Source organism: Argiope bruennichi, chromosome 10 (genome assembly GCF_947563725.1).
Source record: "Argiope bruennichi chromosome 10, qqArgBrue1.1, whole genome shotgun sequence".
Classification (NCBI taxonomy): domain Eukaryota; kingdom Metazoa; phylum Arthropoda; class Arachnida; order Araneae; family Araneidae; genus Argiope; species Argiope bruennichi.
The window spans coordinates 127,438,446-127,466,313 of NC_079160.1; the positions used below are offsets into that span (position 1 = coordinate 127,438,446).

Genomic DNA, 27,868 nt, shown 5'->3' on the forward strand with positions numbered 1-27,868 from the left:
ATCCTCCAGAGGAAATCTATGTGCACCCCTTATTCTCACATAGGCCGGCAATATTCTGATGGTGAGAAGATTTCCTAATTTAACCTCAAAAATTGTCGTGTTTATCCCCTCTAAAACGGGGATGAGGATGATGTGATGTTCAATTATTGATTTCACATAACCTTCACGTGTCTCCAAAAATGCGACCATCATCATTACAGGTCCCTGATCTCTCATTTTTGTAGATCCGGCAATTCGTGATTAGGGGTGTGCATTCTGGGGGAGTAGGGTCTCTTAGACCAAAAACACTTAACGATTTTTAACATAACATATTTTCATCAACATATCTGTAATTTTTCGAAGGTTGATGCTTCCTGGGAATATCCCATATCGATCTGGTGGCCAGCTGGGTCTTCAGAAGGTTTTTAGTGGCGGTGTGTCTTCCACAAGTTTTAGGAAAGCGTGGGTATTGACATTAGATCTCCACATGAACGCCTGTGCAATCTGTACATTTTAATTTATCCTCAAAAGGCTAAAGGACAGTTCTTTGCACTATGAGGTACACACTTGACATATTTCACAAGAAGCTTACATATTTCAGAGCTGTGGCAGAAACCCTAACATTGTCAACATTCAGAGGGTCCCTTTCTTCCTTTCTATCTCTCCACTGAGATTTTCGTACCAAACATCTCGGTGAGAGTGTAAATTTTGTCATTTAAAATTACGGTATTGGTGACTTAGTTTGGAATTTTGATAGTTAAGTTATACTACTAACTGTGTTAAGTTAACTGTGAAGCCTTCCTTTTTAAGTTCTTCTTAGATATCTTCAATAGGAGTACAGGAGGGAAAGTCCTCGAAACACGACTTTTAAGGGTCTATCGCATTTGAGCATGAAAGTTTTGAATTCAGTACCTTGTGATTCAAAAGATGTGGAAGGCTACGATGCTCTTCTTCAATCACTACAGTCAGTTTCAGAAATTTATTGCTCCTTTCTGAGCGTAAAGTCAAGGCCTCAAATTTTAGAATATTTAGCCTGCTCCAGACGTGACGAAGAAGATCGGTATTCTTCTCCGTTTTGCCGGTACAAGCGATTGCGTTTCATAATCAACCTCAATATCTAACACAACCTCTTTGATACATTCGGGATTTGCTGTTACCCCAATTCCGTTTTTATCTTTCTCGTTATTTAATTTGATATTTTTAACTTTCCTGACTAGATGAGCAGCCGGAGCAATGAACCTATCTGCGTCAGCGATTCTTTTCTTACTTTCGTTTATAGGGCGGCATTGCAGCTAATCCCCGTTAGCATTTTGTCTATCTACTACTTGCACTAGTCAGTACCTAGGAGAGTTTTTTTTTTATTATTATTTCAGTTGTTTCTATATTTACATTCGGAATTCGGAGGCTGTATTAGAATATTTCTTATTATTTATTCTATTGCAATTATCAGTTAAAGTTTTAACATTCTCAGGTAATTTAAATAGTGGGGTGCTTAACCTAACTAGGACATTGTTCAGAACTCCACTTACCTGTGCAAGCTCCTTCTTAATTCGTGCATATTCAGTAGAGTTCTTCTGGTGGCCAAAAAGTTCTTGTACCCAGCTGGCCACCGTGTTCTTTAAAGTTATTGCTTGGGTTATTTCCATAGCGTTGGCATCTATAAACGCATCGGTAATTTCTACCGGTGGGTAAGGCTCGTCGCTGCCGCTGCTTGGGTGATTGGTGGCTCGTCTTGTTTATCATTTTAGAGGGTGAATGGTTGGGTAGTTGGTGGTTCAACAACCATCTCATCTTCTGTGGAAGAGCAATCCAACATGCCTTTTCCACTTAGGTCCTGAAATGGACCTAAGTGGACTTTGAACTTCTTTGAACTTCTTTTCTTTCCGGCAACATTATTTCTTTTTCCTGCGAAAGCAGCCCCTATTCCATCATTGACGGAAAGTTAGGAACATACGTCTTACCCATATTGAATCTGAGGAGACAAAATTCCCGACTGTTGTGTGTCACTTGCTCTCAGTCACATCTGCGCTCACTCATTAACTAGTATTATATGCGCTCAAGCATAAAAAGGGCGGACATATTATAAAGTTTATCTTTGTATGTAAGACTTGGCGCACTGGCAAACGAAGATTTGTCGCCAAGTTAATCAATCAGTGTTCAATGTGAGAATTATAAACTATGTCTCAGACAACGAAATGGAGTTTCTGGTGAAAAATGCTTAAATATTCGAAAATCGCATCAAATTGTTATAAAACTTCATTTATTAAATTATAAATTAAAAGATTGATACATCAATCAATACAATCAATCTGTTATTGGTCAAGTATAAATACTTCTTGATATCAAGGCATTGCTTTTTATGACATGGCTTTACCAACAAACATGATTTCAGTATCAAGAATATTTTACCAATATATTTTCTATTTAGGTAAAATATGGCATAGAATAATATAAGCAAAAATTTCTTCAGTTCATCGATTTTCAAACAATGGATGAAAAGTTCATTGTGTTATTAGTCCATTTTGGTGTTGGAATATTTGTTTCTTTATTTCTCTTAGAAGTTCAGTATTTTTAGCTGCGTCTTCAAGATCTGAAATGAGTTCAGACCTCAAAATGAAAATGCATTCTTTACTTCCGAAAGATAGTGTCATCACATGATTAAAACTTACAATCTCTGCAAAAAGAACAAACAAAGGTATTCTTCGAACAATTTCATCCTTTTCTCAAGAAAACCGGATGTTTATTGAAATTCATAGGCGCCAAAACATTATTCCTCACCGATCTTTTTGCCGAAACATTTAATATTTCCATATGGACACGTTTCACCAGAATAACAGGGGATTTAATTCTCGCCTTATATGCAATCTAATACCTTTGTGAAATCAGTTTATTGAAGATGTGTCGTTTTGTAGGATTTTGTCAGAAATAGTATAAAAGACTTGGCATTAAAAAAAATTTGAAAAGAAATTTAGAATTTCCCTTATAAAATTTTTAAAGCAAATTAGATCAAATGAAACGAAAAATAGTCTTTTGGAGAATAAAAAATTTAGAATGATTAAAATTGAATTTCAATTATAATACATGACTTCAATCGACCTTCAAATACATTTCAAATGCTGAACATAATTTTTTTTAAAAGTCTGTAGTGATTGTGGAAATGAAATGAATGTGAGCTTTTAGCTGGCTAATACAACACATTGATTTTCAGGATGAGTTTGAATTTCCGCCCTCAAGATTACACCCAATGGCACTCACCTTTAGAAACCGTCAGAGACTTCTTCAATGGTATATTGACAACGTTGGACTGGAACAAAAGTAACGGAAATGACATCATCATGGATATCGGCTGTGGACCTGGTGGTACTACGAGAGATATCATCCTGCCTTTTTTTTCCGAAGTGCAAAAAATAATCGCTCTAGATGTAACACCTGGAATGATAAATATTGCAAAGAAGAAAAATGCCCATCCTCGAATTGAATATATAGTAGCTGACATTTCAGAATGGTATGTATTTCTTGCTAACATTTAAATGCCAGGCCATATTCTAAAATCTATCTTGCCTCATTTGAAACCGGTGAGATCACTGGATTTACTTCAAAAATTCGAATTTAAAAAGAAAACTAGATTTACAAACGAGAACAAGAAACGAGTAATAGAAAGCTGACATTTCTAAATTAGAAGGGATATTAATATTTATAATGTGAATAAACAAACATATAATAAGTAAATAAACAGTAGTAGTTTTTATAAATAATCTAATCATTGCAATCAAACTTAAAAGCCAATTTCAAAAATGATCATTTCACTAGACACTCGCTTGATGAGCGCAGCTCGTTCCCGAATCTTACTCGAGCATTTTTTGGACACACCTTAATCGAAACAGTTTCTTTTTTTTTTTTTCTTTTAAAAAATGCATACAAAAATTGGACAATGGTTTCCGATCCGAAAAAAAAAATACTTAAACAAAATTACAATAATGTGATTCACTATTTTTAATGCATGCTTTTTCTTTGACAAGAAAGATATGTTTCTTTGGTTACACATGGAAACTTTGCTAAAATAAAACATAGCATTAGCGTTAAATAAGTTTCTAACGCTTATAAATATTAGGATATTGCATTAGGATAATGCACCTCAATATCTGATACAATAGTTTCCCGTGCTTTCAGCATATCCCTTATTTCCTGGAAAGTTGTTGCTCTTCTGAGGCTATTATTTTTTCCTCTCCTGACCACATTTCCTCCGCAACTTTTTGCTGCGACACAGAAAGCAGCTCCACGAGTTCTTTGACAGTTCGCACTATGTTCTTTCACCAGCTCTTCGGTGCTGTCGCTATCCAGTTCTATAATCTCGGCCAGAGACAATTCATTCGTCGATGAAGACTCCTGTTTTTTTTTTTTTTTTTTTTTTTTTTTTACATTTGTTTGAAGCTTCCCCCCCCCCTCCCCGTCTGGCAACGCTATCAGACCAAAACTTCTTTGGTCCAGAACTCTTTTCAAACAAGAGCAGACTGATACGCGAGATGCAGGTCAATTCAGCATGAGACGCCCTGATGTCTCATCGTCACTTGTTTTGTAAAACATCGCTTCCTAAGAGAATCATTTTTTTTTAACATTTTCTTTCACTTGTTATCCAAATCACTCGTTATGATGATGAGAGACGTTATGAGATTTGATTTTATATACTTATCATAAATAAATTTTACATAGGATTTTGAATGCAACAATAATATGAGAAAGTTTCAAAATGGACAACATATTTAGCATCTTACGTGATCGGCAAAAATAACCTTTATTTTTTAAATGAAATGATCGTATTTTTTAATAAATACCATGAGCAACATTAAATTCTTCGAAACAAAATGGCGGCATTAGAAAATTATTCATGACGATCATTCAGGAATTAAAAAACTAACGAAAAATATAGAAATAAAAACAATTCCTATTTTATTTTCGTATTAATCAATATATTTGATTTGCAGAAGATATTTTAACATTATTTTAATATGAAATAGAATAAATCAGAAAGACATTCAAGAATTCGATAAATTCAAATTTCAAACTGTAGAATGAGTCAAATTCCATTGAATTATTTGTAATTTCAATAATTCAATGGAAAATATGTTTCATCAAATTATGTTAAAATTAAGAAAAATATGTTTAGTTTTATCATTCTTTCTAAAGCCATTTCTCACAGTCATTGAGTGAAATAATTCCTTCTTTGTATTTGTGAGTCGTACACGTGCGTGTAATTACTATGCGCATTCGCCTGAAAAATATCGGTTCCATTTTCGCCTGACAAAAATGAAGCTATTGCGGATTTGCCCTGTTTGGAGAAATTAATGAAACAACCCTTCCTGCTTTTCCAGTTATATCGCGTTCAAAGACACATTACTACTAATCATTGATAACATTATAATTTTCTTCAATAGTGGGAATTTCATTGATGAGCAATTTTCATCCTTAATTTTAATAAATTTTTAAGCATATTTTGCAACAACAGATAAATTTAGAATTTGTTTCTTTATGCTGATTTTATTTTGTTGTATAATATTGGATTTTTAAAAGTGAAAAAAATCCATCGTAATAAAACATGCTAACTTACTCAGTTCCTACATATGTTTGTCTCTGCTTATTGATTAACACCTTCTACTCATGCCGTTTTAAGGAATGTGCATCTGCTGTCCCTTGTTTTGAATTTTTAATTAGAATTTTAATTATTAATTAAAAACTAACTTTCCCGCCAAAAAAATCCTTTAATTTTCCCTGCCGCCAAATGAGTAAGGCTTCAGTTTTTTTTCCCCACTCTAATGAGGCTAGGCTAAAAATTTTTTGGTCGATTATTTCAAACGATTCTGTTCATTTTCTTAATGTTTGATGTATTTAAAATTAAACATTGTTAATGAATCGATCTTTCAGATTCATTCTGAAGTACTTTTGAATTAAAATGAAACAGAATAAAGGAAATTAAAAATTACTAATCTGCATAGCGTTACCCGAACTGGCGTAGAAAAATTCACGCATTTGCGTTACCGTAACTGGCGTCCAAAATTCACGCATGCGCATTGTGTTCTGATTGTTGACAATTATTAACAACGGATGCGAACTGGATTTAAATTATTTTTAGGTTAGTTGCATGCTTTTGTAATTAAATTGTATTTATGTTAGTTATATATTTTTTGTATATGCTTATAGTTTTAAGTACATCATTCTTGAAGTAGTTTTTTTAAGTCTGTTTTCAAGCTATTATCTTAAACGATTCGTTTTATTTTCTTAGTGTTTGATGCATTTAAAATTAAACATTGTTAATTAATCGATCTGTTCATGATGAATCTAAGAAAATTTTGTTGACAAATTCTTGAGATATTACATAAATTAAGAAAGATATTCTTTAGTGCCCATAAAGTTTAAGCGCTCAGTGACTCTGTTTTCAGTAATAATATTACTAAAAAATACTTTGTTTCAGTAAAAAATATTATTATATTAATTGCAGATTAATCTTTTCCACTTTAATTTATAGTATAAATTCTACGGAAGCTAACAGAAAATTAAAGAGATACATATTACGTTATGACTGAAGGCGTTTATGATGTTATGAGTAAATTAATTATATGACTATCAAAATTTGAAGTTTTAAAATATTTTGATGAAGAAGCTATTAAAGTAGGAATTGCATAAAATATTTAATTATTAAAATGTTAATGAACATTTAGATTGGCGAACCGGCTGGTCGCCAAAGGCGGCTAGTATATAAGAAGATACAAGTGGTATTCAAAATAAAGGAAATCACAAACGAATACAAGAATCTTTATTACATAAGCTACATAAAAATCAATTATGAGCTGTTAGTAAGAATCTTTATGTATGCAAAAATCCACAGATAGATATATCAAGGTAGACACAAACAGAAATTAGTTGTACTGATGCAAAAAATAATATGATGTAAAAAATATACAAATAATGAATAAAAATTTTATGAATATATTCAGCGGGCGATATTGTTCTAAGAATGTAAGACAAAATTGAAGTGAAGATCAGAATAGATAAAATGTAATAACATATGTATGTGCAAAAAAAAATATGAAAATATACTCAATTCAAACGAAATACATTTTGAAACAAATGAGCAAATGCTAAAAAATAATAGTAGATCTAAAATGTAACTGATTGAAAAAAAATTAAGGAAAAAAGTTTTAAATTATCCAAAAATTGAGAATTTTTATTATTGGGTTGTCACCTAGGAATGATATTTAGGGAAATTAAGATTTTTATAAGAAAGGAAGCATTGAATGAATTAAATATCTTTAGTAACATTAAAATGAAAATTTATAAAGTAATTTAATGTTTGAAGTTGCTTTTATATTGTAGTTAAAACAGTTAACATGCATGAGTTCATAAAAATTAATAGAATCTGCAGTAGCCTGTAAGAGTGACGAATTTAGTCGTTATTAGTCAAAACATTTTGAACTTTTGATAAATATTTACAATTAATGAGCCAGCATATTAAATAACATTATAAGGAGAGCCGTTTTACATTTTATTCATATAATATTTGCAATATAATTTTGCTATTCATCTTAAAATTAATCATATATAATTGGTATGGTACAGAATTGCTAAGAATAAAATATAAATAGTTATTTGTATGCAAAAATAACTAGATATTGATAGAATTCAAAGACCAACTGCATCACTTTATTTAACACATTATAAGTATTTAATTAATTTTAAGGCATGACTCACCTGAAATTATTTGAACTCGTAATAATTTTTACTTCCTTGAATATTTAAAGAAAATAATCTTAATAATATTTGAAATACTTGCACATAAGAACTGAATTAGTCTGAAAACTCATTTTATAAAGCATAATATAGAATTTAGGAATTCATTAATAGATACTGAGTACATTTGCAAGTTAGATATTCAATTCATAATAAATACATAACACTTTTTAAAATAAGAAACGCAGATTTATTGTACATCCTGGACACAAAATTGGTACAGAAAGAACAGCATTTTAAAAATTCATATCACTTACAATTGTCTTTTTAGTACACATATTTAAAGATTTTGAATTCTTAACGGATGCAAATCAAACAGCACATTTAGAATAATTAATTAAAATTTTCAACAGTGGAAATCTCAGAGACAGAAAAGATTGAACTAGATAAAACTTTAAAAGTGAAATATTATTATATTTATTTATGAATATACTTTCGTGCTTAATCGCAGACATGTGAAATTTGAAATGTTTTCATTTCATCACTCCAGAGGTTGAGAATAAAAAAGCAAGTTGGAAAGTTATCTCTTGCATGCAGAATGTGGAGTTTTAGTCAGCGCTTGAGTGATTTCTAATGTAAAATAGTGCAGACTATTCGACCAACAGGCCTTTGCAGCTTGCGACACAGGATCGCGGTAGTTGGTGACTTTGTTTTAGAGCAAAATCTTGATGTGTTTTGGGTCCAAGAGACCCTTTTCCCCTGGGAGGACACATCTCTAATCACTAACTATAGGGTCTGTAAAAATGAGAGATCCGGGACCTGTAATGATGATTGCCGCATTTTCGGAGGAATGTGCATTTATAAAAAAATTGGTAATTGAACATCATGCAATCCTCGCCCTTGTTTTAGAAGGGAAGGACACGATAATTATTGATATAAAATTAGGTAATCATCTCCCCAACAAAATCATATCAGCCTTTGTAAGAATGAAGGGTGCACATAGATTCCCTCTGCAGGATTTCGAAAACTTATAAACTTAAGCCCAAACGTTATCATTGAAGGCGATATGAATGCAGCTCACATCTCATAGAACAGTCAAAGTGGGAGTAAGTTATTTAATTGTCCAGCAGGAAAGAACGGTGTCAATGTTTTGGAGCTCCACTCTACAACCACATTAATCACGTAAGAGGATTCTATACCGTCCTCGATATAGCTACATTAAAGCGAATTCCTTTCGAAACACAAATTAGAATTCAAAATTGTTTAGATTCTGATCATCTTCTAGTAGTTTCGACTTTTAATACTGGAACATTTTCAAAAAATTCACCAGCACAATTCTCCACCAACTGGGAGAGCTTTCGGTATATCTTAAATTCAAAACCCCTTCTCCCTTTCAAAATTAATAGCAATGATGACTCAGAAAATGCAGCTGGTTGTTTAGGAAAGGCTCTAAAAGAAACCTCGCAGAAGATTCGAAACCAAAATTTGATAACCCTCCAAAGAAGCTTCTTTTAAAAATTCTAATCAAAATTAAATTGCGGAATTATTTGCAAAGAATATGGCAACGTTCTCGTGATCCTCAGACGAGAAGAGAACTTTGCAAAGCCCATGAGGAGGTGAAAGAGTTAAAACTAGATTATTTGGAACAGCGATGAAACGAACAGTTAGAAAATTGCAACACACAGAAGATACGGCGTCCCTCCTCTTTTTTTAGAAAACCATTCACCTTCGTTCTTCTCTTGAAAGGTGGAGGCGGGGAAGCTTTCTCTGGCTCTTTTTGGAAAAACCGAAGTTTTGGCAAATAGCTTACAAAACTGGCTTGAACCTCTCGCTGATGCCTTCCTCGCAATCCCCCCTCCCCGATGCGAATCGCAACTGATCAAGATAGAGAATTTCCTTTCCAAACCACGAACGAATTAGTTTCTATTCGGCCAGCTGAGATCATGGAATTCATGAAAAACCTCAAACCGAGCTAATCGCCAGGATCGGAGTAAATTAGCAATTGCTTTATTACATATTTCCCACCTAGGTTTATATTATATTTAATAGCATTGCTATTATCGAATTGTACTATTTAGCCGTATGCTGGGAAACAGCTGTGATTGTCCGTATTCCAAAACAAAACTCTGATTTGTCATTACCTCAAAATTTTGGTCCTATCTCGCTACTCAGTAGCTTGAATAAAGTGTACGAATCTGTGCTTCTAAAACGCCTGAATCACTTTTTCAGCGACAATAACGTAATAATCTCCGAACAATTCGGATTCACAAAAAAATTTGTCGACGAATCACCAGCTTATGCGTGTTTCAAAATTGATTCATGATGCCTTTGTGAAGTTCGAAACCTTATGCGCACTTTTTCTGGACGTAGCCAAAGCCTTTGATAAAATTTGGCACGTTTGCCTTTTCTTCAAGTGCATGCGACTTGGATTTTCGGCGCAATTTATGAAAACTTTACGCTTGAACTTATCTTCTCGTAATTTCAAGGTGCGAGTAAACAGCATACTTTCTACCTCCAGATCAATCCTGAGCGGTTCTGCACAAGGAAGTTTGTTCTCTCCAACACTTTTCAATATTTATATCAAAGACATGCCAAGTGTTAGGAATTGTCCTTTAGCTGCTGTTTTTTTTTTTTTTTTTGACGATACCGGTATTCTTACACAGCATAGGGATGCATAAACAGTAATAAAAAACTACACAATACATGACCCTTTTACAGTGCTGGCTCATCGGCTGGATAATAAAAATCAACCCAAATAAATGCGCGTGCCTCGTGTTTGCTAAAAAATTGGTAATGCCCGATCTAGCCCCTATCAACATATTCGGCCAGCCTGTCCCCTGGGTAGATGAATGTAAATATTTAGGGTTAGTTTTAGACGTCAAATTATCTTTTAATAATTATACTAAAGCTGCCCACACTAAAGCTACGCTTATGAGTGTTAAACTCAACAGCTTAAGTGCTCCATGGAGTAAGCACTCGATTAGGCCCAAGCTTGTGCTCTACAAAGCTATTTTAAGACCAGTGTTGATGTATGGCTCCCAAATTTGGGTGCGGGGACACTTCTGCCCAAAACAGTTTAATTAATTTTAATCTTTCCCTTAAACTTATAATTGCTATTCCAAATTACGTTGTTGAGGGTAATCTTGACTAATATGTGACACCGTGGAACTCCGAAATATCAGGACATTGCCATTGCCGATAAACTTTCCTTGTCGCTATGACGTCATCTTTCAACGAAAGAAGTCAGGGAGTACCGAAATCGGCAAAATTTATACCGTCGCTCTACCAATGCCAATCACCCGAAAGCCCCGTGTCAATTCCCATAAAATTACATTTCACGTCCTTGTCCTGTAAACGTGTTCTGCTTTCGCATCGCTGAACTGTTTTGCTTCCTATTAAGAAGCTATTGAAATTTTCTTTTCATTGCTTTTCCCACCAAGATATGGTATTCAATGAAGTGCTTTTTGCTTGGATACAAACCTGTTAAGAGTCCTGATGCTAGGAAAGAATTGAGGCTGATTCAGCCAAAAATCCAGAGTTTTTGCGGTTTCCGCTGAACATACATCCTCATTTGAATGACATTTAAATTTAGAGAAGGGCTTCAGTGCCTTGTGATCATAATACAGAATGATGGATCTTTTATCAAATAGCTCTTATACAATAAAATATTTATCTAATAATAACATCAAGATATCGAAACAGTGATTTTTTTTATCTCTTATATATTTTTAGGAACACTGTTGAATGCTGGGAAGAGAAAATAGCGAAAATAGTCTCCATTCACTGTTTCCAATGGGTGAAGTACCAGGAGAAAGCCTTTCAGAATGCTTATCGACTTCTCAAACCTGGCGGTGAAGCAGCCTTTTTCTTTGCAATGGAAGCTTCTTTCTTTGACGTAATTGAGAGACTGCAGAATAATCCGAAATGGAGCCAGTATCTGAAAGTAAGTCTAGTTTCTATTAAAAAACAAATAACGATACTCTTTCTTTTTTTAAATTTTTAATTCATCTGTTTATTTTCTTATTATAGGACCGCGATAACCGAATCCCAGATTCGCATTACCGTAAATGCGGCGCCTCTTATTTCCAGAAGCTGTTGGAAGGATTTGGATTTGAAATTCTTTATTGTAAAGAAGAAGAAAAAATTGATGCCTGCTCTTCCGATGAAACCATTAAAAGTAAGGCACTGTTCTTCATATATTATTGCTAAGCCAATAAAATTATCATCTTGAATAAAAGAGTGAAATTCGGATCAATCCAGATTTTGTCCATTTAAGAGCCAGTTATTCAGCATGAAATGTAAAACAAAATGCGTCTCAAAGAAACAAAAGGCATTTTGAACTATTGTTATATAAAAGTCTTTAGCTATCATTTTAAACAATCTGCAACATACACAATGTTTTATGATGCTCAAATGGAACTGCGACCATCATATAAGGATTTATCTCAGTGTGGAATCTTGCTGAAAAGACTTTTAGACCAAAAAATACCAGTGCCCTTTCAGCTCGGGCCCTCCCCTTCCATCATGTTGAGCCTCAGTTTGTAAGTAATGCTGTACCAATTTTTGATTTATCGAAAAAAAATCGATATTTTTTTAACTGATTTTTTAATGTTAGTTTTTGAAAAATATCGATTTATCGGTATCATGATCAAGAAGCAAGGATTCACGATGAATCGCGATACAATAAATTGATGTTCACAATTAATTATTACCAGAAGCCTTTTGATTTCGTTTTTAGTTTCCGGTTAGTGTTTATTTTTGTTACTCTTTATTCTTTTTCCACCTTCATATATAATTTTTGTTAATATTTCTATAAATACTGTCATGTTCTAATATATAAAAATGCTTGTTTTAAGCATGTCATTTTGGAATAATCTACTTTCTGTTCCATGACTGAATGATACCATCAACAAATTTATATTTCAATGCAATAAAAGAATTATGAATCTTTTATTTTCATTTATATACACAATTAAAGTACATTTTTTAATTCTTTGTTCGTTCTAAAAAGGTGAAGTATCTTCCAGAAATAATGGTTATATAATATTCTGTTATAATTTTTAATTCTTTTATGAATTAAATTTAATATTCATTTAAATAACTGAGCACCAGATGTATCTGTTCAGAAACAGATGATAAAAATTATTTAATTAATAAAACTTAGAACATATTTCCAATTAAGAAATGACATCCCAATTAAAATATTAAGTAAGATATTAATGATAATTTCATTAAAATACATTAATTTAAATTTGAAATTCAGAGTAAATATGTTTAATTAGAACGTTGCCGTCATTTTTAAGCATTCTTTTTTGTTTAATTCTTTCTATACAAATTTTTGTGAGTCTAAATTTTGTAAGGCATTTCAAAAATTTACATAATTAAATTACTATAATAATTTTTACTATTAAAATTTACATCATTTCGAAAATTACCTGTAAAGTTAAAACCTAATTTTTTTATAAATTCCATTTAAACTATTCCCATTATTTCCTATTTTTTTTATAAATTCCATCTGTTTTTTGTTTTTTTTGAAAATTTTTGATTTAATGATTTATTAAAGTTCCGTTTTTAATTACAATAATAATTTTAATTACTATAATTTTTCTATAATACTATAATAGTTCTAGTTACTATAATAATCCGTTTTTAATTACTATAATAATTTTTTAAACATTTTTACTGCTTTCAAAATCTACGTTCCAGATACAAACAAATGGAAATGCAGAAGCGCAAAATCGAAATTTTCAGTTGCGCATAGAAATTCAAAATTTAGTACAAGTATAAAGCTATATGTGAACTCAAACAATCTGAAGTAAAAAATGCATCAGCCATTGAAATCTTTCAGATGTCCTTGCAAAAATACATTTAATAGAAATTAGTATCGGCGTTTTTAATGTGAGATAAAATTGCAAATCAAAAGCTTAACCACCCGCCATAAAATGCTCTCTTTACATATAACCTCTTTGGGAGTGAAAATATCTTTCCCTCCGTCTTAAAGGGCAGAAAAATAGACACCTGAGAAGAAATCAACATTTCCTAAAACGATGACCATTTGAACTCTTGGAAATTCTTTTCAAAACTAATTTTCATCAAACTACCAATACTTATCGAATTTTCGATACATATCGGATCTCTGATGCTTATAAAATTTTCATACATACAGAATTTTCGATACTTGATATTGATTGAATTTTCATGACTAAAGTCCTAGCAATGCTTTAAGAATTTTTTTTTTTTTTTTGGGGGGGGGGTTCAAAGCATTTTTGGTGGAAAATATGTGTTGTTTTTCTTTTCTTTTTAATTTACATGCTTTTCTGTAGTACGCGCTTTTATTTTTCTAAAATTGTATACATTTCCTTGTTTCGTATCACAAAAAATGCTCTTTTTCACTTTCATAATATATTTTTATTATAATGTTGTTGTTTTTTTTATTAAAGATAAAGATTATTTTTAATGGATAAATTTTATTATTCCGACTTATTTCCCTTCATGCGATTCGATTATATGCTGCACTGTCCTCAAATTTTCGCACAGAATAAAAGAGTTTTCTTTTCTTTCCCTTTTTCTTTTTTATTTTCAAATATACAGTATTTTGAATTGATTTAAAAATTCCTACATTTTGTGAAATTATTATTTTTCTCTTTTTAAAGTAAGTATATTTTAATGATAATTGTTCAATCTTTTTTTTTATATCTATATATAATTTTTTTTTCTTTTTTCATTTTTCCGTTTAATTTTAATTTGGGATATTTAATTTAAATTTTTTTTATTCCCTTTCGAATTTTATAATATGCCAGAATGTTTATAGAATAATTAGAAATAATAGGTGATTAGCTAGAGTTTTAATATTCAGAAAAATAACGTTGTACTTAAATGTTGTTTATTTTTTCATTTAGTTTATATTAATGATGGTATATGAAGCGATATTTTTTCTTTTATTTGATCACGTTCAAGACCTTTTCTAAAATTTTTAACATTTGTGAGAAAATAAATTTTCCCACCATGGTATTCATTATTAATGTTTTTCTCATTTTTAGTGCATACTTAAATTAAATCTGCCAATAGTACTATTACAATAAGAATAAAAATTTATGTAATTCATATACAAAATTAATTTTTCATGACAACAGAACTCGAGTTCGAATTTTTTAATTAAAACTATTTCCTTGTAAAAAACCATTATTATGTTGTTTTCTTTTTTATAAAGAATGGAAGAAATTGAAAATTTTCTTTTTTTTTTAAATCGCCTGTAAAAAATGTAAAATTTTAAAAATTATTATATTATTGAAAAAACGCAATATGACAAATTAAAGCATGCAGATATTGCTTTAGCATTTACACATTTTATTAAAGGTTTTTTCACACAATTATTTTCTAACTATTTTTCTTGCAAAGAAGAGAAATAATTTTATTACAGTACACTTTCGAGTATCCAGCCTAATGTGACGGAAGGACTGGTGAGAGAAGAAAAAGTCGGATAGACCGGAACGCGGCCTCGGCCCAGTGACTCGCAGAAGCACTGGATGGTAACATGTCGAATTAAAATAGAAGGCTCTGCAGTTGTAGTTTACCTATGTTTATATTCTGAACTGCACGTTTCAAGAAAAGTAAGTTAAAAGATATAAACTGTTCACATTTTAACATAAAATCTGTAATGCCTTAAATGAAGGAAGCATAAACAAAACGATAAAGAAAATCGCAGGCCTAGTTCTTAAGAAAATTGAATCAAACTATGTTTTATTTTTCACTGACAAATGATTACACAGATATGAAAATGTAACCTTATGATAAGAGTAAAAAGTTACAGTTTACAGTTTTTTATTTTTGAAAAAGTCTTTTATAGATGACTACTTCTGCAACGGCTTGCCTTCCTCATTTAATTATGATGAAAGAAAACTAGGCCTGATTGTACGGAAGCCGGAGAGTCGCGAACTGGATACTCGGGAGTGTACTGTATATAAAATGAAGCTTCATTTTCTTTGGAACCTTCTGATTAGTCAGTATGTTAAGAGATGGTATTTAAAATTTACATTAGCTATAAATACATAATGATATCAGGATATATCGAAAAATATCGATATGTGTGGGCAATATATATAACGATGATGAAGTTCTGTCATCGTCCAGCTGTATTTGTAAGTACACTTGAAACTTAGTAGCTATTACTCAAGATTCACAAAAATAAACGAGTTGAAGTAGTGAGTATTTCCAAGAGTTGCAATTCATCTGAATTATGAAATTTTGTGTGGTGTTAATTATTAAAAGCCTTCTATCCCTACGGGAATATAGGAGATTAATAATTATCCTTAAACATAGGGTCGCAGGTGACGTTTATTCGGTGAAATCGCAAAAACAGACGTCGAGAAATCAATGAGCCTATTGAAGAGTATGGTCTTATGAATGTGAGGATTAGGATCTAGTTAGTCGAGGAGAAGAAACATTCTCGTATGTAAATTTTCCATGTCTTCAAGGAAAATAAAAGCAATGAGCAAGTATTCATTAATGAACTTTTCAGAATTGATGGTCGTTAAACTTTATTCGCAAATAATATGCCAGATTTCACGAATGGCGAATATGCAGATATGCATTTAACTTATGGCCGAGCGGATGACAATGGGAACATAGCACAAAGAATGTACCAAGTGCAGTAGCCAAGGAAGTATTGTTCACGCCATACCACATTTGCAAACATCGAACGATAGCCTGTGGAAGACAGAATCCTTCAAAATAACGAGCAGATCATGAATGCGGTGTGCGCACGCCTGACACAGAAAACTTTACGGAGTTTTACAGCACTTTACGGATAATCCATCAACAAGCACACGATCAGTTGCATCTGAACTGGGTATTTGATACAAAATGTTACGGTTATGCTTGGCGAAAACATGCACCCCTTCTACTTGCAAAAAGTCTAACTATGCGATAATGATTAGCCCTTGCTGATGGAGTTTGCGAGCTGGATGGTTGATGCCATACAGGAAGATGCGCACTTTTCTGTTCAATGTTTATACCGAAATGAAGCCTGCTTCACCAGTGAAGGCGTCTTCAACACGCACAGTGTGAATATTTGGTCATTCGAAAATCCCCACATCACTCTCTCGTTGAACGTAAACGCAAGTTTAATATGAACATCTGAGCAGGGTCATCTTTAGGGACTGTATCTTCTGCCCGAATGTCTCAGTGGCACAAAGCACTTTGTTTTCTTGCAGCATGCTCCTCCGGATCTACTGCAGGGAACACCGACAATTGTAAGCCAGAAGATTTGGTTAATGCATGATGATGAACACCAGCATATTTTAGTTGCATTTGTGAAATCTGGCATGTTGTTTGCGAATGAAATTTAACGACCACCCATTCCGCAATGCTCATTAATGAATACTTGATCACCTCCTTTTATTTTCTTCGAGTATGTAAAAAACGTACATACGAGAAAGCTTCTTCTTCTCAATTACCTTGTTCCTTATCCTCGCATTCATAGGGTCATTCTCTTCGCCGAGCTCATTGCCTTTTCAACGTCTGTTTTTGCGATTTTCACTGATTCACGTTACCCGCGACCCTATGTTTCATGATACTTTTTCTTACACTGAATGCCTACTATCTCCGCTCTGTATTTATCTTCCGAATTCGACGACACCCTGTGCAAGCATCGGTACCGATGTCGCAAAGATGTTTTCCGGTGTTCGATTTAATTTTTCTTGAATATCTTAAAAAACTCCTTAGTTCTTACACTACATGCTTATATGAAATGAAAGAGCATAAAATTCCTTACATTTTCAAGATTTTATTTTTCTCCAAGATTTAATATTTTTGCAGATAAGGGTTCTAAACTACTTTTTCATTTGCAGTAATTTTATGAGCTAATAAATATACTTTTATGCCTAATCGTGTTTTGCGATTCCTTGCATCTTCCTGACAAACTTGTGAGAAGCACCAGGTAGAAATCTTTCAACCCTGAATCGTACTGACTGCCTTCGCAAAAACCTTCAATAAGATTCATCTCCTAAATTACGACTTCGTTTTTCCGATACGAAAAAGAGATGTCTGAAAAGCCAATTCAAAGTATTGTCGCCTACATATCAGCAATTAAGGGGTCATTCAATCTTTCGAGGAGAAACTACGGTGAACCCTAGCAATTGGGTGAAAGAATAAGAAGTGATTGAGTTCCACAAGTGATGTGCCGAGACAATGCTTACTTCTTCCTCTCTGATAAAGTTGTTCCCTCATGCACAAAAGTAATGGGACGCCTTCGTAACTTGCTCTTTATTATCATGTCTTCATAAATTGGTGTTGGTGGAAATGGCTCAAATGGATAGATTTGTTTAGATAGATACATTGATTAACCCAGCTAATGAATAAAATTATTAAATTAGTATCTCACAATTTTCCTATCATAACCTGTGAATTTTTACACTTAATAGAATCTTATGAAAATAGCCACTAAGATTTTTTTTGGAAGCGTCTGATAAAAATTTCAGGACATAAAAATTTGAAAAATGGCTCTTCCAATGTTAAATGAATCGCAGGGCCTTTTGGCGATAGCTCGAAAATCAAAATATATTTCTCCATTTTTTTATTCGCTTAAAGAACATGATTTTGTGACACAAACGAATGAAATAATTTTTAATGGTATATTAAAATTTTGGAATCCTAAAAATTACTTGTATATTTGTGAGAGCTTTTGAAATATTTTGAAGAAAATTGCAAAATTATCCCTATCGACTGCAAACGCCTCGTCTCGCCTGCCTGCTAGATTATTTTTTAATATTCCCATCAGTCTAGTCGTCTTGATGCGCGAGTTTTAACCGCTGTTATAAAATTGCCATTCGATCATTTGTAGATTATATGATTTTTATATAAAATGGGATTTCCTTTCTTATAAAAAGGAATATATTTAATCAGTTGATATAAAAGATGTAGAAGGTGAAGAATTTCTCATTACAAGAAAAAATATTTTTGTTGCTGAATTGCGTTTTTTTAACGAACCCCTTAAATTTTATTGTCTTTGTTTCTACGATTTAATGATCAATGACTAGATGTGAGATAATGCATATTTATGAATTTTAAAGTAAAATTTAATCATCAATCCTATAGTTTAAATACTTTACATTTCGTTGAACACAACGGTATCAAATAGTGGCGATAAACCCTATTAATAAATCGCAATTAAATATACAAATTTCTGTTTTTCATATTGAAAAGTATTTTTGTGTCGAAGAATTCAAAAGAATGTGTTTTTATATATATTTAAGATATTATCTTATCTGCATTTCAAGTATGATTTTATATTTTTCTGAAAACATGCAAATGAAATAGTATCATTCAAAGTAATTGAGCCAATGAATCTAAATTAAGTAGTGATCATCCACTTACCAAAATGATAGAAGTAAATAAAATTTACTGTCACTGTATCTGTCGCAGCAACATTTGCCTCTGCTTTGGACTGAAGCACATTTGCAGATAGCCTCGTTTTAGAAATTGGGAATGCAGTTAAACAGAAGTGGTGCGGAACGAAGTCAGTATTCAGTAGCCACTTTTATGATAATTTTCCTCTTTTGTGAAACGAATGCGGACTTCTTTTATTTTAAATTTATTTATTTTTATACTCTTCCTGGGGTTGTTTCAGTCATCTCTTCCAATTGAATCTCTCATTTTATATTGGTATAATTTATTCTTTCATGCTAATTGGATTATGTGTGATCAGCAATAAAAATACCAATTTCGTTCTCATTCAAATTAGATAATAAATCTCATCACGTAACATTATTACGTAAAAAAAATGTTAAATAATGAAAGTTATATAACCTTAACACAAAAAGATATGTAAAGAAATCCAATGACATATTTGTAATTCATATGTGATACAATCCTGTTAACCACATTCTCTTTCTGTGGTTCTTGGTGTCTGTAACAGGATTCCAATGGAAAGCCCAATATCCCAAAATTCATATGTAAATGAATGGTCACTTAATCTTTTTATTTATTTCTTTTGTACTGTGATTGCCTTCATCCCTGCATACATATTATATCTATATTGAAGATGAATACTGTTATTGAAAATATTCAAAATGATAATTGATGTTTTAGTTACTTACTTTACAGTAATAAAAACGCATAATTTGGATATTAATTGATTGAATAAAAAATCCAACATGTGACAACACTTTCAATGCCAAAACTACATAATAAATTTTAATTATTTAGCTTGTTACATTTTTGAGAAATCTCGTTTGAACACTCAGAAATCGACAGACTAACAGGTGGTCACCCATTTGATAGAACTAACTCAAATTTCAGTGCGGATCTTTAAGTCTGATGTTATAATAGATTTCACCCGTCTACCTTTTTAGTGAAAAGACCAGATGCGAGATATCATTGCTCTAACTCGCTCCACTTTTGAGTTTCCATTTTCAAAGAAAAGCAATCGCAAAAAAACTGTGCATGTGTCTGTGGAAGGAGGGGGAAGGTTACTTTAAGAAGGTGAAGTTCCTATATATTCATGGTGTCAAATTATTAGACGATTATTGTGATTTGTCTTGCATACTTCATACTTCATATAACAAGTATTCTTATATATTCTTGCATACTTCATATAAAAGGAAAAAAAGTAATAAAAATTTAATTAAAGTAAAATAAAGAAAAAAAATGGTATTTCGGATGATGAATTATTTCATCACCCTAAATACGACTATATGCAGTTATTTAAACCATATGAGATCGATTGAATTTTCTTCTGTTAATAACCTTTTAATTTTGTAATTTAAAAACCTAAATTTATTTTTACTTTATTGATCTGATTAAAATATTCTTGAAATTTGTTTCAAACCGAAATATAATATCTTTATTATATAAAAAAAATTATTTCTCAGCTTAAGGAATATCTTATCTGATTAACAATTACTTCGACATGAAAATAAACTTTTCTTCTTCATATAAAAATCGATAAATTCATTGGCTTAAAATGCCCTTATGCGAATTAATTTATATCAATGAAATAAAATTTCGCTTAAAAATACTATAACTAATACATTTCTTTCAGAAAAAAAATGTGGGGGTCGTATTGAAATATTTAGGGCCGGATCAAATCGAAAAGGTGGATTCGAAAATATTTTGAAACATAATGAAGTGCTTAAATTTTCAATAAAAAAATCCTATGTTACTCGGAATTTGCAAATAACGCTAAAATTCAACCTGAGTCAGTTTATTAATTTTTTTAAATCTCCGTGAAATAAAATGAAAGAAATGCATTGCTTACTTTTAGCAACCTGAGGTTTACTAAATATATAGTCATTAGAGGGGTTGGCTCTTTTCCGGCGGAATTTTAAGCAAATAGAATTCATTACAACTAAAGAACTAGCGCGAATTTTGGAATGAAATATGATACACATATACAGAAAGCCATACCAGATCTAATTATTGAAAACTCTTGATTTTCGCAATGGGAAAATTCCGAACTATAATTAATTAACTATGTTAACTAACTGGGTTAATCATTTTTTCGATCCAAATAAACTTGTTTTCTCGAGCAATTTCTATCGATACCAATTTTGCGTAGATGCGAAAATAAACAGCAAAATTACAAAAGTGTTCCATTATTTTTGTTGGCGACTGCACAATAGAGTAGTGATACTGTTTGCCCATCACGAGAACTCTTGCCTCTAAGTATCTAGGTTCAAGGGAGTATCGCTTTAGGAACAAGTTTTGGTATGAAAGATCCATCCCAAATAAAAGGAATCTGTTGCGAAGGCCTGGGTTTATTTTATTCTGTTCGCCAATTTGAGGCGGCAAAAGAACTATTGACAATTCGTCTCTCTCTCTCTCTCTCTGTCTTTTCCGCATTTATACCTATTTTTTTAAATTCTATTGAACTTTTTTCTGGATAAGATGAATTGTATTTCGCTATTTATCAATTAATTTGTCATTTTTTTAAAAATCTCCTTTCATTTTAAGAAAGAAGAAATTAAAATTGTGATCATGTAAAGTTATACATCTGGAAAACCGAGCTTCCCTCAGTAGGATTTTTTTTCCGGTGGAGTACTTAGGTATGAATCACATGCTGATTACCAAAGAATAATTTGAATCAGCATGTGATCTGAAATCTTACCTACTTATGATCTCGTAATGTCAATTGTCAATTTTTCAATTTTTGAAGATTGCAGATTTGAATAGAATAATCATGAATTCCCTTAGTTTAACATGTTATTCGAAATAATCTGCTACATTAGAATATTCATTTTTTTTGTTGTTGTTCATCTATCATTACTTATATTTTTGAAATATTCAGTTTTAGCATGGGGAAATCGGGTCTGAAATCGCTATATGACATTGTCAGCATGACAGCAGATAGAAAAAAAAAATGCTCTCTGTTGTGTGTGTGTGTGTGTGTGTGTGTGTGTGTGTGTGTGTGTATGTGTGTGTGTGTGTGTGTGTGTGTGTGTGTGTGTGTGTGTGTGTGTGTGTGTGTGTGTGTGTGTGTGTGTGTGTGTTCTTTTATTCTGTAAAATTGAGTTTATTCAGGATAGACACCTATACAGATAAACTTAAAACTATTTGAGAAGAATTTGGTAACATTCTCTGACCCTCAGTCACATTTCAGCTAATGACGCTTTTTTAATCTATTTTTTTTAATTTAATAAAAAAAAATTTTCGATTTCCCATGGCATGAGATGCATATCCTCCAAATAGGAAGTCGTTATGCCGTCTCTCGCCAGGGCGTCTCAAACAGGGAAACTTTCATTTGAATGACACAAGAATGGCTCGTTTAAAGTGAAAGTTGCTGCAGTGTTATACTCCAGGGACTGCTTTTTTTACTGCTGCATTGCCAATAAGTGTTCATGTTTATTGTGAAGTAAAACTCCTTTTTCATCGTTCTATTCGAAACGACAGTCCCTGGGAAAGCGTTTTCTTTGTGATCATTTCCTTTTCCAAGCCTGGTAAAACGTTTATTTCGTCATCTGGAACAAACATTTGAATGAGATTTGTGAATTTTGTATTATTCTCGCTAGAGAAGAAAGATCAGTCATCATTGATATTCTAGAAACAGTCATCGATGACGGTAGATAAAAATGAATTCGGCAAAGTCACTCTCCGGTCCAGTGAAAGAAAGTTTTCACAAATCATCAATCTTCTTTAAAACTCCTTTTTTTTTTTTCTTTGAAAATAAATCAATAATCAAAAATTAAAATTCTTCTTATAATGTTAAATATATAATTCACAAAGAACAAATTTTATTGAAGCTTACTTAAAATGACTCCATCGTGAATAGCGGTTCATTCCTTAACGACGTTATTACAATACACTTGACAGAGATACCTCATATTTTTAATATTTCGGGCAACGGCAATGTCCTGATGTTCCAGAGTTCCGCTTGTGTGACAAAGTGGTCTAGAGAAAGATCGTCGCAATCACACAGCAGGATCATATGCTGGCAATCTCAATAGCTTCTTAATAGGAAGCAAAACAGTTCAGCGATGCGAAAGCAGAACACGTTTACAGGAAAAGGACATGGAATGTAATTTTATGGAAATTGACACGGGGCTTTCGGGTGAGTGACATTGGTAGAGCGATGGTATAAATTTTGCCGATTTCGGTACTCCCTGACTTCTTTCATAGCGACAAGGAACGTCATAGCGACAAGGAAAGTTTATCGGCAATGGCAATGTCCTGATGTTTCGGAGTTCCGCGTGCTGATAAAGTGGTCACGAACACCTCCACATAATAATGTGGAATAGCAATTATAATTTGTAAGTTTAAGGAAAGATTAAAATTAATTAGAATTGAGAGGGCGCATAAAGCTGTAACGTCATGAAATTTGTATAATTATCAAATTAATTTTTATGATATAGATATTGATAGAAAAATAATATTTTGATTATTTATGAGGAATAGAGAAACTTTAATGGATTTTTCGTTGCTTGCGTCTTTTAACTTTGGAAACTGATTTAACTATTTATATTAGTTATTTTTGAAAAAAAACCCAAAAATTTCATGCGTGTAGCTCCTCGTATCCATCTAAAGCTGAAATAGAAATAATTTCGAATAAACTTTAATCCACCAGATTGGCAAAGGTGTTAGAGAATTCTCTGCCTTTTCACGGACGAAAAATTTAAGTAAATATTGTCAATTCCAGCCCTACGTCTTTTCCTAGAGTTGGACACAGCTGTATAATATACCAGCAGTTGAAGTAACTTGTATAGAACAACTTTTTTGGAACAGGGATAAGCAACGCTGTTTTCCAACATTCGGCTAAATAGCACAATTTTAACAATTTATTTAATTAAAATATTGAGTGTTAAATAATCCTAGGAAGGAGATTTTTAATCATGCGATTGCTAATGAAATCCAATCCTAGCGATTTGTTCGATTTCAGATTTTTCATGAATTACGTGATCTCAGCTGGCCGAATAGAAACTAATTCGCTTGCGTATGTTTGTGAAAGAAAGGAGGAGGGTGTTGGAACATGGCCGTCGAGAGATAGACGGCTATGTTAGGAAAGGAAAGTCTCAGAATATGGTTCGAACTGGTTTTAAAGGCTATCAGTCAAGACTTCCGCTTTTTCGATGGGAGTAATTGTGAGCCTCCCCCCTGCCCCTTTCAAGAGGGAGTGTATGGCTTCCTAAGAAACCAGGAACGACGCCGACCTCCTGTTTGCTGCAATTCTCTAATTGTTCGTCTTGCCGCTGCTCCAAATGATCTAGTTTTAGGATCACGAAAACGTTGCCATATTCTTTGCAAATAATTCCACAGTTTAATTTTGGTTAGTATTTCTAAAAGAAGCTTCTTTGGAAGGTTATCAAATTTTAGCTTCGAATCTTCTGCGAGGGACTCTTTCAGAATTTTCTTTAAAAAACCAACTGCATTTTCTGCGCCATCATTGCTATTAATTTTGAGAAGGAAAAGAGGTTTTGAATTTAGAATATGCCGAAAGTTCTCCCCGTTGGTGGATAATTGTGCTGGTGAATTTATTGAAAAGTTTCCAATATCGAAAGTCGAAACTACTGGAAGATGATCAGAATATAAACAATTTAGAACTCTAATTTGAGATTTGTAATTCTCTTTAATGTAGAGATATCGAGGACGGTGTCGTATTCCCTAACTTGATTAATTTAGGTTATAGAGTGGGTGCCAAAATACTGACACCCACTCCTGTCCTGCTATAAATTTAAAAATTGATTACCACGTTGAATGATTCTATGGTTGTTCCATGCGATGTGAGCTGCATTCATATCACCCCCAATGATGACGTGTGGGCCTAAATTTATAAGTTTTTTGAAATCCTCTTTAGGATATTTATGTGTACCCCTTATTATCGCAAAGGCCGACACAATTTTGACGGGGGAAGATTTCCTAATTTAACCTCAATAATTGTTGCATTAATACCCTTTACAACAGGGGTGGGGATGACGTGATGATAAATTATTGGTTTCACATAAATGCAAATGCCTCCAAAAATGATACGATCGTCATTCCTAGCACGGGATCTCTCCTTTTCGGTTGTATGACTTTTCCGTCCTGGACATTTCCGTACCGATCATAAAACTTTCAATCAATGGTCTTGTTTAAAAATCGGTTGTGTTGCTAATAAGAATCAGTTCTGTGAGAGGTTGCATCATTTTAAACGTTATCTAAAAATGTCAGATTTGGCAAAATTTAACACGATGTTTAAAGCAGTTTTGATTTCTTAATTTCGTGTTCTTCAATACAATTTAATTAACTTGCCTAGATGATATGTTGACTATGTGTTTTAATACAGAATGGAAAAATGGGAATGAAATTTTGCCACTTGAAACATTTGCTTTATAATTCTCCAAAGCAGGTAACCATGAACTTTACATGTTGCTGCTTATTACATAGAGAAGAAGCTGAAACAAACAATGTCAATTTTGATCTATGATAAAAACAGGGGCAAGTCTTTTTGGTCTGATTTATGAAGGGTTTATCATCAGATGTATAAGACAGACTACGAGAATCGAAGAACTAAGAAAGATGGCCAGACTGTGAATTTTGAAAGAACACTTCTTGAAAGTCATCGAAGTTATATTTCTAAGCATCGAGCTGATGCTACACACCCTGGAGATGGATGGTATGGATCCATATGGATCTGTATGAATCGATACCATCCATCTCTAGTATGGAACTAGTATGATACCATCTAGTATGGATCCATACCTTTATCTAACAAGTTGGTCTTTCCGAAAAATACCTAGAAAATTATTTCTGTCTACATCGGGTGTTGGGCTATTTATAATATTTGATCTGTGAGGCTCAAAACTTTGATCCTTCTTCTAGAAGAAGAAAATAAAAAAATATAGTCCATGTATTTTATATGAAATGGACCCGAATTATATGAACCGAATAACCAAATTAAAACAGAAGGCCTATCCAAACAAGATTGCTTCAAAGCAAGATATTTAACAAGAACATGATCTGGGATGAAAGCAATCAGCTCTTGATCTGAAAATGAAGAACTGTCATTTTAAAAGACGAACAATTCTGCACGTGTAATTTTGGTTCAGATTATTGAGCATTGAACTGTTAATCTCTTGAGTAATATTCCCCGGCCACAGTACTCAAAACTTGGACATTTCATTCAAAATATTATTCACTCTTTTCCATGTTCGAGATATTTCTATATTTTTCTTTTAAATTTTGGATAATTATGCTAGATTAAGAGTTTCCAAACTTTTATATATTACCCATTTTTTTAGAAATCTAAACTACAACAACTCCCTTTATCCCCATGTAATGAATTTTTTCGAAAACAAATAATACACATTATTTAAGAAAGAGATTTTCTGAGGCAATAATGACTTTTTGTTTAAAAAATATTTATTATTTAATATAATTTTATTGAAAAAAATATTTTTAATATGTATTTTGAATGAAATTTTGAACCCATATCACATTTTTGCATATTGTAGAAAGATTCATATACATTTCAAAACTTTGTCACTGCCTGCCAAAAAATGGACTCGTGATCCTCAGTTTAGGAATTCCATTGTTTAAAGTTATTCTTAAAAATATGAATTTTTAGTCCTACAAATTTCGGCAAGTTCTCTTATGTTACCAACTGTTGAAAGCTAATAAATCTACTTTATTGCAAAATTGCTCTACGATTCTTTATATTTTCGTTAAGATATGAAATTGGTAATACATTCTTTCGTTTCAGACTTTTGCTCCTCGCTTTGTGTTTTAGAGCCATACATTCCAGAGGAACACAAAGAAGACTTCAAGAATGACATAGTACAAGAACTAGTGAAGATAAATGGCCGCACCGAAAATGGCCTCCCTTGTCACAAGGGCAAAATGCTTGAGGTGATTGTTAAGAAAAAATGATCTTCTATTTTGCAATTTTAAATGTTTGCAACAATATGTTAATCTGAGAAATGCACTTGAATCACCCCTTTAAAAAAATAAGGATCGTTTTTTTTTATATCCAGTGTAACTTTATATTTTTAGTGAGTAAATTGAATACAATTTTATGCTTATTAAAATCTACAAAAAAATAAAGTCTCAGGAACTATTTTCTTGCGTTTTCTAATAATGTTAGGACAGTGAAAGTCCATAGGCAGATATTTGGCTTTGACACAAATGACCACATGTTATTGCGGAGAAGAGTGCACTGTTCTGTGTCGTCAAAATACTCTATAACTGTTTGGTTAAATTCACTCTTCAAATATGGATCATAAATTTGAAAGCTGAAATCTTGATAGGGATTCAAATCACAACAAGGCAAAATTTCAACAAATCAGTATCTACGGCACATTACATACTAATTCAATAGGTTTGAATTAGGTTTATTGGGATAGGAAGGAATAATGTAACGGAAATAGGGTAATCTTTTGATGTTTTTAAAAAGAAAATTAATTAAAATTTACTAATTACATTAATTTAATATTATGCCAATGTTGCATGCTACTATTAGTCTCACTCACTAAATTAAAAAAAAAAATATTTAATAAATCAATAATTTGTGATGTGTAATTTTTTTTTTTTTTTTTGCATTTTTTCTTTTTCAAAATTTTTCTTTTAAGAAATTATCTGATTTATCTTATGTCATTTAGAAAATAATTATCTATGAGAAAGCAATGCAAACATGGCAAACATTTGTCTTGACTTTAAACAATTCTTGTTTTAAAAAAAAATTGAAATATGCTTATTAATGGAT

The 27,868-nt window shown here is 32.2% G+C and overlaps 1 protein-coding gene across 1 annotated transcript in view; it reads left to right on the top strand.

Moving 5' to 3' along the window:
- LOC129988919 (juvenile hormone acid O-methyltransferase-like) overlaps nucleotides 1-27,158 on the top strand; it is a 43,764-nt gene extending 16,606 nt beyond the window's left edge. Inside the window, exons 2-5 of the mRNA XM_056097205.1 lie at nucleotides 3,188-3,484; nucleotides 11,434-11,644; nucleotides 11,731-11,878; nucleotides 26,870-27,158. Of these exons, the coding sequence (XP_055953180.1) occupies nucleotides 3,189-3,484; nucleotides 11,434-11,644; nucleotides 11,731-11,878; nucleotides 26,870-27,036 (822 nt within the window). The 5' untranslated portion in view covers nucleotide 3,188 and the 3' untranslated portion in view covers nucleotides 27,037-27,158. The remainder of the gene's footprint in view (nucleotides 1-3,187; nucleotides 3,485-11,433; nucleotides 11,645-11,730; nucleotides 11,879-26,869) is intronic.
- The last annotated feature ends 710 nt before the right edge of the window (nucleotides 27,159-27,868 follow it).